The sequence below is a fragment of the Rhinoderma darwinii genome, chromosome 11, assembly GCF_050947455.1.
Source record: "Rhinoderma darwinii isolate aRhiDar2 chromosome 11, aRhiDar2.hap1, whole genome shotgun sequence".
NCBI classification, from domain to species: domain Eukaryota; kingdom Metazoa; phylum Chordata; class Amphibia; order Anura; family Rhinodermatidae; genus Rhinoderma; species Rhinoderma darwinii.
In genome coordinates this window covers 7483844-7500720 of record NC_134697.1, presented here as the reverse complement: position 1 = coordinate 7500720, position 16877 = coordinate 7483844, and the positions used below count along the sequence as shown (strand labels likewise).

The 16877-nt window shown below is 41.5% G+C and overlaps 1 protein-coding gene across 3 annotated transcripts in view; it reads right to left on the bottom strand.

The window, feature by feature from the left end:
• SORCS1 (sortilin related VPS10 domain containing receptor 1) overlaps positions 1-16877 on the bottom strand; it is a 536576-nt gene that overhangs the window by 237700 nt on the left and 281999 nt on the right. For all 3 annotated transcript variants that reach the window (XM_075842830.1, XM_075842831.1, XM_075842832.1), the window contains exon 3: positions 11041-11140. In XM_075842830.1, coding sequence (XP_075698945.1) covers positions 11041-11140 — 100 coding nt within the window. The remainder of the gene's footprint in view (positions 1-11040; positions 11141-16877) is intronic.

Below are 16877 nucleotides of genomic sequence, written 5' to 3'. Positions count from 1 at the left end.
TTGGAGCTTACGGGGGAGGTCCGTGGTGCGCAGGTCAATGGCCGGCTAGCTGGGTGTCCAGTGGATTGACGCGGAATCTGGCCCTGCTCGAGCTGTTTCCCATCGTGGTGGCGGCTACCATTTGGGGGGACAGGCTCAGGGATAAGAAGGTCCGTTTTTACTGCGACAACATGGGGGTGGTGCTTGCCATTAATAACATCACGGCGTCCTCTCCTCCGGTAGTTCAATTGTTGCGACATTTAGTGTTGGTGTGTTTGTCGTTGAACGCGTGGGTGGTGGCGGTGCATGTCCCGGGTGTACGGAATTGTGTGGCTGATGCTCTTTCTCGCTCGCAGTGGGACCGGTTTCGGCAATTGGCCCCGGGAGCGGAACGTCTCGGTTTGGCGTGTCCGGATCATCTATGGGATCTGGTATCGGTCCCGTAGAGCAGCTGTTACAAAGGTCTTTGGCGCGCACGACGTGGAGTGCTTATGCTGCTTGTTGGAGGCAGTGGGAGGAGTGGGTAAGAGGGTTGGGTGATGTCAATACGGATAGAGACAGGTTGGTGGCACTTTTGTATTGGTTAGGGGATGCCTGGGAGGGGGGGTTTTCAGTAGCGAAGGTGAACCGGTTTATATCCGCGGTGGCGTTTGGGCTTAAGTTGCGGGGCTTGCGGGATGTATCGAAGGAATTTCTGGTATCGCAGGCTTTGAAGGGGTTGCGCAGAGGTAGGGTGGAGGCGGATAGTAGAAGGCCGGTGTCGTTTGCTTTGCTGGGCTTGTTGGGCGGTTCATTGGCATCGGTATGTCGTTCTTCAGATGAAATGGATTTGTTTCGGTTGGCTTTCTCGTTGGCGTTCTTCGGAGCATTTAGAATAGGTGAGTTGGTGTCGCCAAGTACTAAACAGGCAGGGGGGCTGAGATCTGGGGAGGTGAGCCTTTTTGCAGATCGGTTGGAGGTATGGTTGCGTAGATCAAAAACTGACCAATTAGGGAAGGGAAAACTGATAGTTTTGTTCGCTCTCCCGGGGTCGGTCATGTGCCCAGTAGAGTGCATGCGGGGTTTTACAAAAAACAGGGGGTCTCCAGATTTGCCTTTGTTACGTCATGTGGACGGGTCGTTCTTGTCCAGGTTTCAGTTTGGAGCTGTTTTTAAAAAATGTTTGACGGCGGTTGGGGTTGCGGCAGGCTCATATTCATCTCATTCCTTCCGGATTGGCGCAGCAACGGAAGCAGGGCGCTGGGGGTTGGATGATGAGGGGGTGAGGCGTATTGGTCGTTGGGAGTCTAAAAGGTTTAAGTCTTATGTCCGCCCCCATATGTTGTAATTTTGTTGTTATGCTTGCAAATGTTATATGGTGGTGCCTAACTGTGTTTTCCGTTTCAGATTCGCCTCCTTGTCTGGTGTGGTTGATGGGTCATTCGTACGTGCACTGGGGGGCTTTGAGGGCGGACGTCCGCCCGGATGGTCGCCAGTTGCGCATTCCGCGACAGGATGCGGTTGTGCATTGGCTGGGGTTTAGAGGTATGTCGTGGAACAGGGTGTTGGCGGAATTCCAGACATATGTGCGGCTCGATAGGGTTCCGGAGGTTTTAGTGTTGCACGTGGGTGGGAATGACTTAGGAGTCCGCCCTTTTCGTGAGTTGGTGCGGGATATCAAACATGATTTGTTGTGTTTGTGGGTATCTTATCCCAAGTTGGTGGTAGTGTGGTCGGACATAGTCCCAAGGAAGCATTGGCGGTTAGCTAGATCGGTGGAGAGAGTCAATAAGGCTCGGATAAAAGTTAACCGGGCGGTGTCCCGTTTTGTGGCGAAGAACGGGGGCATTTGCGTGAGGCATAGGGATTTGGAGTCAGGATTGGGGAATTTCTGGGGGAGTGACGGGGTTCATCTGACCGAGGTTGGCATTGATATTTGGAGCTTGGCTATAGCAGAAGGCATAGAAAGGGCGGTGGTGGTGTGGAGGAACTCACAGGCTTAAGGTGGTCAAGGCCTGTTTCGCGGTGGCGGGGGGAGTCCTTGAGGCCAGTCAGTACAAAATGGTGGGGGGGTCGCATCGGGGGTATGCGTCCCCCAAAAAAGGTACATGGTTGAAGACTTCATCGGGTGTTATCCCTTTGAAGTGGTCTTCTGGTAGAAGGTATGTCACTTGAAGGCTTCATCGGGTGTTATCCCTTTGAAGTGGACTTCTAGTGGTCGGTATATCACTTGAGGGCTTCATCGGGTGTTATCCCCTTGAAGTGGACTTCTAGTGGTTGGAGCCATCTGCAGAGGTGAACGGTGCTTCCGAGCTGGTTTACGGCTGGAGGTAATTAGTGGTTTGCAGATGGCTAATTCGGTGTGTTCTTGAAAGGAACATCTGAAGGGGCTTCAAGGACTTCCTCTGCTCGGGTTAATGTTAACGTTTAATTGTTATTTATGATTCTGACCCATGTTGGGTCATGTGAATTATTAGGAGGAATTCTCTGGTGGATTCCTAACTAGTTATCCGAATGTTTCGGATTTAAATTGTTTTTATAAAACTGTGAAATTAATAAACGGCTGCTGTGGCCATTTCACATCCAACCTCGGTGTCATGTGTCGTTACTAAATGGGGATGGGGGATAGTATGGTTTAAGGTTAACACACGACTCTACCTAGGCAGGTCAAGAAGAGGCTGGACGCAGCTGCAGGCTTAAGGGAAGCCGACATGACCGTCCTGGTAGGGAAAGGGTTAATGTTACGAGGTCAGGGAAAGTTGAAGGAGCTGAAGGAGGGACGGGGAGGAGTTAAGGGGGGCGGGGGGGCCGTTACTGCGCTTCCCGCTGTTTCTCGGCATTGAGCCGGAAGCAGCGGGAGGAGTAACACACAGTAAGCAAAGCTCCCACCCTCCCACCCTTGTTTTGTTACTCCTTAGGTCTTATGTACGTCTGGCTATGAGCGTTGTGTTTTATTTTGTGTGCTTATTTAACATGTTTTTCTTTTTTCCGGAGTAGGTTCTGTTGTCATGGCAGCTGGCGGGGGGAGTCCTTGAGGCCAGTCAGTACAAAATGGTGGGGGGGTCGCATCGGGGGTATGCGTCCCCCAAAAAAGGTACATGGTTGAAGACTTCATCGGGTGTTATCCCTTTGAAGTGGTCTTCTGGTAGAAGGTATGTCACTTGAAGGCTTCATCGGGTGTTATCCCTTTGAAGTGGACTTCTAGTGGTCGGTATATCACTTGAGGGCTTCATCGGGTGTTATCCCCTTGAAGTGGACTTCTAGTGGTTGGAGCCATCTGCAGAGGTGAACGGTGCTTCCGAGCTGGTTTACGGCTGGAGGTAATTAGTGGTTTGCAGATGGCTAATTCGGTGTGTTCTTGAAAGGAACATCTGAAGGGGCTTCAAGGACTTCCTCTGCTCGGGTTAATGTTAACGTTTAATTGTTATTTATGATTCTGACCCATGTTGGGTCATGTGAATTATTAGGAGGAATTCTCTGGTGGATTCCTAACTAGTTATCCGAATGTTTCGGATTTAAATTGTTTTTATAAAACTGTGAAATTAATAAACGGCTGCTGTGGCCATTTCACATCCAACCTCGGTGTCATGTGTCGTTACTAAATGGGGATGGGGGATAGTATGGTTTAAGGTTAACACACGACTCTACCTAGGCAGGTCATGGGGCGGTCGCCCATTGTGATTGAATTATTGCATAATCTAACATTTTCAGGATGTACGCTCCCATGCCAACCTGCATTTTGATTTGAAGTTTGGAATTTCACTGTCAAATGGCATTTGGAGAACTGACCTTTTAAGGTCCATTCATCTGCACTATTAGAAGATGCCACGTTCACCACGGTATGAAAACAATGGCGCTGCGTGGTCATCGCTCCATGCAAACGCATTTCACAGGCTTAATTGTCCACAGCGACCGCAATGAGGCTGAAAACGATTATTATTTACAGGGAATAAAACTGTTGTCCTCGCTTCAATCTTCACAAAATTTAAAGGATGAATAAAACCAGAATTTGACATTTCTACATTAAAGGTTGCAGATCCCTGAGCTAAATAATGTACATAAAGGGACTGGAGCATTGCAACTCCACTAGTAAAACATCGTACAGGATCATAAGGTACTTTGCAAAAATTGTGCTTTACTCTAGTCACATCCAAAGCTGCATTCAATACTATTTTTTGTGAAAGCAGCACTTTAACTGTCTATCCCCTTGGCTCATAAACCCTCAGACACTATACAAATACCCAACCGGTCAGTCCACCCCTGGAAAAGATTATAATCATTGGAGAATTTATAGCGCCTTTAGGGCATGCCCCCACGTGGCGGATTTCCTCCGCAACTGTCGGCATCAATGCCGCACAGAATCTGCGTTGCAGATTCTGCGGCGGATCTGCGTTGCAGATTCTGCGGCGGATCTGCCCAAAATGTGCAGTAAATTGATGGGGACTAGCTGCTGCGGACTGCGGTAAAAGTGCTTCCCTTCTCTCTATCAGTACAGGATAGAGAGAAGGGACAGCACTTTCCCTAGTGAAAGTAAAATAATTTCATACTTACCGGCCGTTGTCTTGGTGACGCGTCCCTCTTTCGGCATCCAGCCCGACCTCCCTGGATGACGCGGCAGTCCATGTGACCGCTGCAGCCTGTGATTGGCCTGTGATTGGCTGCAGCCGTCACTTAGACTGAAACGTCATCCTGGGAAGCCGGACTGGAGACAGAAGCAGGGAGTTCTCGGTAAGTATGAACTTATATTTTTTTACAGGTTGCTGTATATTGGGATCGGTAGTCACTGTCCCGGGTGCAGAAACAGTTACTGCCGATCGCTTAACTCTTTCAGCACCCTGGACAGTGACTATTTACTGACGTCTCCTAGCAACGCTCCCGTAATTACGGGAGCCCCATTGACTTCCTCAGTCTGGCTGTAGACCTAGAAATACATAGGTCCAGCCAGAATGAAGAAATGTCATGTCAAAAAAGCAAGACGCATCCGCAGCACACATAACATGTGCATGACAGCTGCGGACTTCATTGCGGAATTTAGAATCTCCATTGAAGTCAATGGAGAAATTCCGCCATGAGTCCGCAACCAGTCCGCCACTGCTCCGCAACATCCAGTGCATGCTGCGGACACCAAATTCCGCTCCGCAGCCTATGCTCCGCAGCGGAATTTTACGCATCGTCTAAACGAACACTTCTAAATAGAAGTGGAAGTCAATGGAGAAACGGCTCCGCTGCGGATTAACGTTGCGGAGTGTCCGCAGCGGAATTCAAGTGAAATTCCGCCACGTGTGAACCCAGCCTTAGGTACCTTTTTGAGATTAATGAGTTTCCCAGCTCATCGAGTCCCCAGGGAATCCATTCCATTGATATATACTTTCCACCTCTTCCCAATGGTATACACATTACTCCCAACATTTCACTCCCAAATTGTGGGACATTAAACCGGCCCCACTCCCCCCAAAATAGTCTAGAAATTCCTCTTGCCTACGTTCCGACCCTTTCGTCAGCTGGTACGAAGAACAGTCCTGTGAAAAACGGGACTGTTGTTTGGTTTGCCTTCAATAGCCAGGGCTGTATTAACTTTGATTGAGGCTCCTGAGTAAAACAATTTGTTAGGGTCACCTATCCCACCTCTAGAATATGGACCTGACCCTTTATAGCAGAGATAGCCGCACATGCAGGTGGCCGCTCTTCACTAAATTCTATGGGAGATAAATATGCGTCTAAATTCCTTCAGAAATTTTGAGGCAGATTTTGACCTGCCGGCAGTACATTTGCCACGTTTTTCGCCCGCGGCCATTGAACGCCGCAGGCAAAAACCACCGTGAAAGACAGGATCTCTGCCTCTAATTGATGTCAATGGGAGGTCAGAGATGGAAACACCTGAAAAAAGGGCATGTCGCTTCTTTCTCCCACCAGCGTTTTTTACTGCTCCCGGGGAAAAAAAACAACTCTGCCTCCCATTGAAATCAAATTTGGGCGCTTTTTTGCGCTATTTCTGACGCGGCTTCTGTGTCAAAAACAGTGCCAAAATACTCTGTGTGAACTAGTCCTTAAAAAAATAAAAAATAAAAAAAATAAAAAAAGAGCCACACGCGGTCTAGGCAGGGAGGTGTTTTAGGTCCCGAGGATCCAAAGGTGGTGGAGCCTCTAGGGAATGTGTCACTTGTGCCCTCTATAATCCGTCCCTGTAGACAGCCCATTGAGGATGGAAGCAGACCAGCCCAGGTAGACCCCATCCTTCTTCTCCATGGATGGTTGGAGTCAGTTTAGGCGTCTTTATGACTTCTGGTGCCTCCACATCACCAAACAAGGGGGAATTATGAGGACCTCATCTACTACAAGCCATTGGATGGTGGAAAATATGGTGGCATGGGCAAGCACCAGTGGTGGGCCCATAGTACCTTTGTTAGGAGACCCCTCTTGTCCATGTCTGCCCCCTACAGTGGTCCTGTAGGGTTCTTAGATGTTGACCCCTTGAGCACGGTCTTATAGTTCTACCATATAGTTGGATATTTTGCCCATTTTAGGTTATACGAGTCACGGTCAAAAATCAGTTTTTCTTTAGTAAACCAATACATGGCCAATTTACAGCGGCATTTCAGCTCTTTACACCTCAAGGCAGAAGATATAAGTGGCCTCCTGTCGTATTTTCTCATGAAATAATAAATGGTCTTTTTCTTGATATTTCCACCTTGTGCGGCATCAAATGTTTCCACTTTAATTTATTTGCTTAGAATGTCCTTGTATCGCGTCGGCTTCTCGTTTGCTGGAGGATACAACGTTCAGAAGTAAAAGGCCATATACACGTCTGCAAAAACATTTTACATTTTTTCGTGAATTAACCCTCTCGGATGTGTGGTCCTGCAGCACAGCGATCATGCTGTATTCTTAGGCCATGTTCACACGATTAACAAAAACGGCTGAAAATATGGAGCTGTATTCAAGGGAAAACAGCCCCTGATTTTCAGCCGTTTTTTAAACCACTCGCATTTTTTGCGGCGTTTTTTGCGGACGTTTTTTCAGCTGTTTTTCTAACGACCCGTGGGAACGAAACGCCGTTTTTCCCATTAAAATCAATGGGCAGATGTTTGGAAGCATACAGCCCCCACATTTTTAGCTGTTTTTCAGGGCGTTTACGGCCCGAAAAATGGCTAAAAAATAGCCCGTGTGAACATACCCTAAAAGAAGGCAGAAGAAGCCTGGACAGCTCCATGAGATGAGACTCTGAATTATGTTGTGCCCTTCCTGTGACCTTGACATAGTCATTTGTAAAGCCCCTACACCAGGGAGTTCGCTCAATTAAATTGAGCAAATTGATGTTACACAAATCGAATTCAGTCCGAATTTCTCCCAAAATTTGGATAAGTCAAAATCCAAAACTTTGAGTTAGTTTAGGGCGCACGCCGGCCGTCATTTTATAGATTAGAAAAAGGATCACATGACCTCGGGTGGGCTTCCCCAGCATTTCCATAACGCACTGCGACTCTCCCTCCAGCCAATCACAAGGGGTACAGATGGATGGCTCATACCCAACCAGGAAATTCTCCTGGTTGGATACAGTCCTAGAAGACATGGGAGAGTCAGACATGAGTTTCCAGGACAATGGGGGCATTTGCCATTCGCGGCTAATAAATTCGGACTGATTCCAATCGGACGGCCGCTTCGCTCGAATAAGACCTGAGACTAATTTAGGCAAATACGATTATCTCTAATGCTCGGTAATCCATGAGGATGGGATTGTAGCACACACAAGGTTATGTGCATGATACAGGCACTAGATGGCCTTGTGCTTATATAGCGCAGCGCCGTGTGACTGTGAATCAGCTTTACTTTGCCAGCATAGACATGGCACTACTGCTAGCGGTATACCCACAACATGACTGTTCATGCAAAAGTTTATGCCGCGCAACCGTCCCATTTTGCACAGGATTTTGCACGAAATAATCCTGGAAAGGGGCATAGTTTATGAAAATATTCCTGGCACAACTTAAACAAGTTCCTCAAACGGAGATTCAACTTTTGTCAAACACGGTTTACGTACAGGACCATAGAGGCATGTCCCATACATGCTATGGGACAGATAGAGAGGGGCGCAACTCAGATTGCCCCCCTGCTTTCCCATGGGTGGTGTAACATTGAACAGAGTCCTCCGCAGCCACAGTAATCTAAATTATTTAAATATTATTCTAATATTTTTTATGTTAAATGGGATTGGGAAGGGGTTAGGGGCAAATGGGTATTGGTCCCCCCCCCCCCCCAAGGCGTGGGTATGTTTGCTTCAACCAGCATCTGGAATTTAAGCCTCTAGTGACTTTTTACTATATATACTGTAGCTTACTTTGGCCATGCCTGAGTTCAAGTGAAGATCCCCCAGTAACACTTTTATTAGCCCCTGTAGCCCTAACCTGGGCCCAATCAAGGGAATCGTTAGGGCAAATCATTGTGTGGTGCCCCTGCTGCTTTTCTTGAAAGACGAGAAAAAGTGAATGTCAGGAAAATGATCTTAGGGCTGAATTCCTATAGTTACGGGACAGTTGAGGCCTCGAGGGCAATTGCCCCTTTGGCCCTCATTATAATTCAACCATTCAGTTAAAATAAATAATATAATATTCTAACTTATGAAATCTGGCACCGTTCCTGTGTTGTCAGTCATGGGGGTCCCTTAATGAAATAAAATGGTAATTTTTTTGGGGCAAATATTCTGATTTTTGAAGTTTTGCACTCTTCTTGTGTTGTCAGTCATGGGGGTCCAGCTTTATTTTGGGGATCCCACCAATTGTGTCATCCATTGTGTCATCCATCCCCTCATGACCTCAGCAGCCAATTGGATAAAAAGTTACCACTTTTACAATTTTACACTATTTGCAATTATTTACACAAGCCATAACAAGATCCATCAGCAGCAGTTTGCCTGCTTGTTGATGGTTTCAATGTAGCAAAAAAAAAAAAAACCAACAACTTGTTGATGGAGTAAAAAAAGCTAAATATAAGCAAAAACCGCAAAATAGGATAAAAACATCATCAATGCAGCACTTAACATTCTATAACCATGAAGCCAACAAAAGTTAGAATATCATTTTAAGACTGAATTCACACAGGCCGACCTCCTGGGATGACGTTTCATCCCAGGAGACCGCTGCAGCCTGTGATTGGCTGCAGTGGCGGTCACATGGGATGCTTCATCCCAGGAGGCCGGCCCTCTGACGTCATCCAGGCCGGCCTCTTGGGATTACATTTCATACCATGTGATCGCCGTTACAGCCTGGGATTGGCTGCAGCGTTTACATGGGATGAAATGACATGCCAGCAGGCCGGCTTAGAGCATGAAACAGACTCCTGGGTAAGTATAAGATTAAAAATTTTTTCTGAGTTGCGCTTTTTGCGGCGGAATCGCTGCGAACCCGCCCCAAAGAACGCAACAACTGCTATTTGTTGCGGGTTTTACCTCCCCACTGAATTCAATAGGGAAAACCCTCAACAAAAAAGCAGCGTTTATGCAAATACAATTGACATGCTGTGGAGTAAAATTCTGCATGTTTTTTTCAGCTCAGTATTTACGCAGCGTGTGGAGGAGATTTGTTTTATCTCATCTACTTTATCATGCTGCGGATTTTCTGCAACTAATTCCGTTGCGGAAAATCCGCTGTGTGAACTGACCCTTACCCTCTAGAAGGTAGAAGAGCCTCGTCAACCGTGGGGACAACTTATTAGCTTTAGGCTGGATTCACACGAACGTGGCGTTTTTGCGGACGCAAAAATGCGGCGTTTTGCACGCGCAAAAATCACTTACCAGCTCCGTGTGTCATCCGTGTATGATGCGCGGCTGCGTGATTTTCGCGCAGCCGCCATCATAGAGATGATTCTAGCCGACGTCAGTCACTGTCCATGGTGCTGAAAGAGTTAACTGATCGGCAGTAACTCTTTCAGCACCCTCGACAGTGAATTCCGATCACCATATCTAGCAACCTGTTAAAAAAAAAAAGAGGTTCGTACTTACCGAGAACTTCCCGGCCGTTGTCTTGGTGACGCGTCCTTGGTGACGCGCCTCTCTTGACATCGGGCCCCACCTCCCTGGATGACGCGGCAGTCCATGTGACCGCTGCAGCCTGTGCTTGGCCTGTGATTGGCTGCAGCTGTCACTTGGACTGAATTGTCATCCCGGGAGGTCAGACTGGAGGAAGAAGTCGGGAGTTATCGGTAAGTCAGAACGTTGTTTTTTTTTTGCACGTTCATGTATATTGGGATCGGAAGTCACTGTCCATGGTGCTGAAACAGTTTAACTCTTTCAGCACCCTGGACAGTGACTGTCTCCTGACGTCGCGTACTGGATATTTTTTTGCCGGGTTCGGCCAAAACGAGTTCGGCCAAACCCGGTGAAGTTCGGTTCGGTTGTCCGGGTTCGCTCTTTTCAAAGACACTCCGTTTGGATGTTTGTAAACAGAAAAGCACGTGGTGCTTTTCTGTTTACATTCATCCTTTTGACAGCTCTTGCGCGAATCACGCAGTTCGCACGGAAGTCCTTCCGTGCGGCATGCGTGGTTTTCACGCACCCATTGACTTCAATGGGTGCGTGATGCGTGCAAAACGCCCAAAGAACGGACATGTCGTGACTTTTTTTCAGCGGACTCACGCTGAGCAAAAATCACGGACATGTCTGCACGGCCCCATAGACACATATAGGTCCGTGCAACGCGAGTGCAAATCACGCGCATTGCACGGACCTTTTTCACGTTCGTCTGAATAAAGCCTAAAGGAAAGTCGATAATAAATTAAGAAAGACAAAGCAACATTTTCATCAATAGGAAAACCTGAGGGACAATTTTCCCTGTAATAGAATGTCAGAGTAAATGTGGAAACCTCCAAAAACATCTATTTATGGCACCGTTTCCGAAATCTTAACGAGCCGTTCTATCAGCGGCGGCCAGACACAGGGAGAATTGCTTCCACGTCTATTAGTTTTTCTACAGCCTTTTTTTCCCTGCAGTCATAAGGTTTGTGTCAACAGTAATAGACTCCGGGAGCAGAAGAGGTTATTCAAGCGAAGCGGCCCTAAATAATAACGGGATGTTTAAGGGATATTCTCACCTTACGCTTGTTTGTAGGGCAGACATAAAGGTAGCTCAAAATAGTTTTTAATCCAACTTTATCATTCAACTTCTCATAAGTCGTCCCGTAGTCTGTTGACCTGAAAACAAAAGTACAATAAAATTACAACCAGCGAAAATGTTAATAGTGTGTAACGGGCTGAGAAATCAGGAACGAGAATCGTAATAGCAAATAACTCCAGCCGGGATGTGACAACTCTCCAACCATTTAAAATGTATTGTGTGATCCAAAAGGGGGCAGTATTAGGGTATGTTCACACGAGGTCATTACGTCCGTAATTGACGGACGTATTTTGTCCGCAAGTCCCGGACCGAACACAGTGCAGGGAGCCGGGCTCCTAGCATCATAGTTATGTACGACGCTAGGAGTCCCTGCCTCGCTGCCGGACAACTGTCCCGTACTGTAATCATGTTTTCAGTACAGGACAGTTGTCCAGCAGCGAGGCAGGGACTCCTAGCGTCGTACATAACTATGATGCTAGGAGCCCGGCTCCCTGCACTGTGTTCGGTCCGGGACTTGCGGACAAAATACGTCCGTCAATTACGGACGTAATGATCTCGTGTGAACATACCCTTATAGTAGTTATATACTTGTATATAGGGGGCTGTATTATAGCAGTTATATTCTTGTATATATGGGCAGTATTATAGTAGTTATATTCTTGTATATAGGGGCAGTATTATAGTAGTTATATTCTTGTATATAGGGGGCAGTATTATAGTAGTTATATTCTTGTATATAGGGGGCAGTATTATAGTAGTTATATTCTTGTATATAGGGAGCAGTATTATAGTAGTTATATTCTTGTATAAAGGGCAGTATTATAGAAAATATATACTTGTATATAGGGGCAGTATTATAGTAGTTATATTCTTGTATATAGGGGGCAGTATTATAGTAGTTATATTCTTGTATATAGGGGCAGTATTATAGTAGTTATATTCTTGTATATAGGGGCAGTATTATAGTAGTTATATTCTTGTATATAGGGGGCAGTATTATAGTAGTTGTATTCTTGTATATAGGGGGCAGTATTATAGTAGTTATATTCTTGTATATAGGAGCAGTATTATAGTAGTTATATTCTTGTATATAGGGGGCAGTATTATAGTAGTTATATTCTTGTATATAGGGGCAGTATTATAGTAGTTATATTCTTGTATATAGAGGCAGTATTATAGTAGTTATATTCTTGTATATAGAGGGCAGTATTTATAGTAGTTATATTCTTTAAAATAGAGGCAGTATTATAGTAGTTATATTCTTGTATATAGAGGCAGTATTATAGTAGTTATATTCTTGTATATAGGGGAGCAGTATTATAGTAGTTATATTCTTGTATATAGGGGATCAGTATTATAGGAGTTATATTCTTGTATATAGGGGCAGTATTATATTAGTTATATTCTAGTATATAGGGGCAGTATTATAGTAGTTATATTCTTGTATATAGGGGCAGTATTATAGTAGTTATATACTTGTATATAGGGAGCAGTATTATAGTAGTTATATTCTTGTATATAGAGGGCAGTATTATAGTAGTTATATTCTTGTATATAAGGGGCAGTATTATATTAGTTATATTCTTGTGTATATAGGGGACAGTATTATAGTAGTTATATTCCTGTATATAGGGGCAGTATTATAGTAGTTATATTCTTGTATATAGGAGGCAGTATTATAGTGGTTACATTCTTGTATATAGGGGCAGTATTATAGTAGTTATATTCGTGTATATAGGGGCAGTATTATAGTAGTTATATTCTATCTTGTATATAGGGGCATTATTATAGTAGTTATATTCTTGTATATAGGGGCAGTATTATAGTAGTTATATTCTATCTTGTATATAGGGGCAGTATTATAGTAGTTATATTCTTGTATATAGAGAGCAGTATTATAGTAGTTAGATTCTTGTACATAGGAGCAGTATTATAGTAGTTATATTCTTGTATATAGGGGGCAGTATAATAGTAGTTATACTCTTGTATATAGGGGCAGTATTATAGTAGTTATATTCTTGTATATAGGGGGCAGTATTATAGTAGTTATATTCTTGTATATAGGGGCAGTATTATAGTAGTTAGATTCTTGTATATAGGGGGCAGTATTATAGTAGTTATATTCTTGGATATAGGGGCAGTATTATAGCAGTTATATTCTTGTATATAGGGGCAGTATTATAGTAGTTATATTCTTTTATATAGGAGCAGTATATATAGTAGTTATATTCTTGTATATAGGGGGCAGTATTATAGTAGTTATATTCTTGTATATAGAGGTATTATTATAGTAGTTATATTCTTGTATATAGAGGCAGTATTATAGTAGTTATATTCTTATATATAGGAGCAGTATTATAGTAGTTATATTCTTGTATATAGGAGCAGTATTATAGTAGTTATATTCTTGTATATAGTGGCAGTATTATAGTAGTTATATTCTTGTATATAGGAGCAGTATTATAGTAGTTATATTCTTGTATATAGGAGCAGTATTATAGTAGTTATATTCTTGTATATAGGAGGCAGTATTATAGTAGTTATATTCTTGTATATAGGGGGCAGTATTATAGTAGTTATATTCTTGTATATAGGAGCAGTATTATAGTAGTTATATTCTTATATATAGGAGCAGTATTATAGTAGTTATATTCTTGTATATAGAGGCAGTATTATATTAGTTATATTCTTGTATATAGGAGCAGTATTATAGTAGTTATATTCTTGTATATAGGAGCAGTATTATAGTAGTTATATTCTTATATATAGGAGCAGTATTATAGTAGTTATAGTCTTGTACATATGAGAAGTATTATAGTGGTTATATTCTTGTATATAGGAGCAGTATTATAGTAGTTATATTCTTGTATATAGGGGGCCGTATTATAGTAGTTATATTCTCGTATATAGGAGCAGTATTATAGTAGTTATATTCTTGTGTGTAGGGACAGTATTATAGTAGTTATATTCTTGTATATAGGGAGCATTGTTATAGTAGTTATATTCTTCTATATATGGCGCAGTATTATAGTAGTTATATTCTTGTATATAGGGGGCAGTATTATAGTAGTTATATTCTTGTATATAGGGGCAGTATTATAGTAGTTGTATTCTTGTATATAGGAGCAGTATTATAGTAGTTATATTCTTGTATATAGGAGCAGTATTATAGTAGTTATATTCTTGTATATAGGGGGCAGTATTCTAGTAGTTATATTCTTGTATATAGGGGCAGTATTCTAGTAGTTATATTCTTGTATATACGGGCAGTATTATAGTAGTTATATTCTTGTATATAGGAGCAGTATTATAGTAGTTATATTCTTGTATATAGGGGGCAGTATTCTAGTAGTTATATTCTTGTATATAGAGAGCAGTATTATAGTAGTTATATTCTTGTATATACGGGCAGTATTATAGTAGTTATATTCTTGTATATAGGAGCAGTATTATAGTAGTTATATTCTTGTATATAGGAGCAGTATTATAGTAGTTTTATTCTTGTATATAGGAGCAGGATTATAGTAGTTATATTCTTGTATATAGGGGGCAGTATTATAGTAGTTATATTCTTGAATATTGGGGGCAGTATTATAGTAGTTATATTCTTGTATATATGGGGCAGTATTATAGTAGTTATGTTCTTGTATATAGGGGGCAGTATTATAGTAGTTATATTCTTGTATATAGGGCAGTATTATAGTAGTTATATTCTTGTATATAGGAGCAGTATTATAGTAGTTATATTCTTGTGAATAGGGGCAGTATTATAGTAGTTATATTCTTGTATATAGGGGCAGTATTATAGTAGTTATATTCTTGTATATAGGAGCAGTATTATAGTAGTTATATTCTTGTATATAGGGGGCAGTATTATAGTAGTTATATACTAGTATATAGGGGCAGTATTATAGTAGTTTTATTCTTGTATATAGGAGCAGGATTATAGTTGTTATATTCTTGTATATAGGGGCAGTATTATAGTAGTTATATTCTTGAATATTGGGGGCAGTATTATAGTAGTTATATTCTTGTATATATGGGGCAGTATTATAGTAGTTATGTTCTTGTATATAGGAGCAGTATTATAGTAGTTATATTCTTGTATATAGGAGCAGGATTATAGTTGTTATATTCTTGTATATAGGGGCAGTATTATAGTAGTTATATTCTTGAATATTGGGGGCAGTATTATAGTAGTTATATTCTTGTATATAGGGGCAGTATTATAGTAGTTATGTTCTTGTATATAGGGGGCAGTATTATATTAGTTATATTCTTGTATATAGGGGCAGTATTATAGTAGTTATATTCTTGTATATAGGAGCAGTATTATAGTAGTTATATTCTTGTATATAGGGGCAGTATCATAGTAGTTATATTCTTGTATATAGGGGCAGTATTATAGTATTTATATTCTTGTATATAGGAGCAGTATTATAGTAGTTATATTCTTGTGTATAGGGGCAGTATTATAGTAGTTATATTCTTGTATATAGGGGCAGTATTATAGTAGTTATATTCTTGTATATAGGAGCAGTATTATAGTAGTTATATTCTTGTATATAGGGGGCAGTATTATAGTAGTTATATACTAGTATATAGGGGCAGTATTATAGTAGTTATATTCTGGTATATAGAGGCAGTATTACAGTAGTTATATTCTTGTATATAGTGGGCAGTATTATAGTAGTTATATTCTTGTATATAGGAGCAGTATTATAGTAGTTATATTCTTGAATATAGGGGGCAGTATTACAGTAGTTATATTCTTGTATATAGGGTCAGTATTATGTAGTTATATTCTTGTATATAGTGGCAGTATTATAGTAGTTATATTCTTGTATATAGGGGGCAGTATTATAGTAGTTATATTCTTGTATATAGGGGACATTATTATACTAGTTATATTCTTGTATATAGGAGCAGTTTTATAGTAGTTATATTCTTGTATATAGGGGCAGTATTATAGTAGTTATATTCTTGTATATAGGTGGCAGTATTATAGTAGTTATATTCTTGTATATAGGAGGCAGTATTATAGTAGTTATATTCTTGTATATAGGAGCAGTATTATAGTAGTTATATTCTTGTATATAGAGGCAGTATTATAGTAGTTATATTCTTGTATATAGAGGCAGTACTATAGTAGTTATATTCTTGCATATAGGAGCAGTATTATAGTAGTTATATTCTTGTATATAGGAGAAGTATTATAGTAGTTATATTCTTGTATATAGGGGGCAGTATTAGAGTAGTCATATTGCCCTTAAGACAAAAAATTAGGGCGTTTAGTGCTATTAATAATATTCCTCTGAGATAGTTATCCATCATATGGGGCAGGTCGTATAAGTGCATCATTACTCTGCAAGTGGCGACAATGAACCGATAGGTAAATAGAATTTATCATTATGAAATTATTTAGAAAAATCTTTGCATTCTGTCGGGTCATGTCAGTGATAATAAGTATGGGAATAGGGGTTTATATATTAGATTTTGAAATGTACTAAATCAAGATTAGAACGGATACTGGGAAGTATTTGGGTTGTTAAATCAATAACTAGAAGAATTAAATATTATCAGTCAAATTCTTTTATTCTCTGAATCTTGCGGATCTCTTTACAAAATAGAAAGATTAAAGCCCAACCAGTAAATCAGGACCTGGCAGATTATTCTGCAGTCTAATGTGGCTGAACGGGCTTTGATCTTTTATATCTCTGATAATATTTATCTAAAGAACAAATTGTATTATGTGTAACTTGATATTTTCTTTAGAATTCCGCTTTTTTTTTGCTATTATCAGAGAGCAGTGCA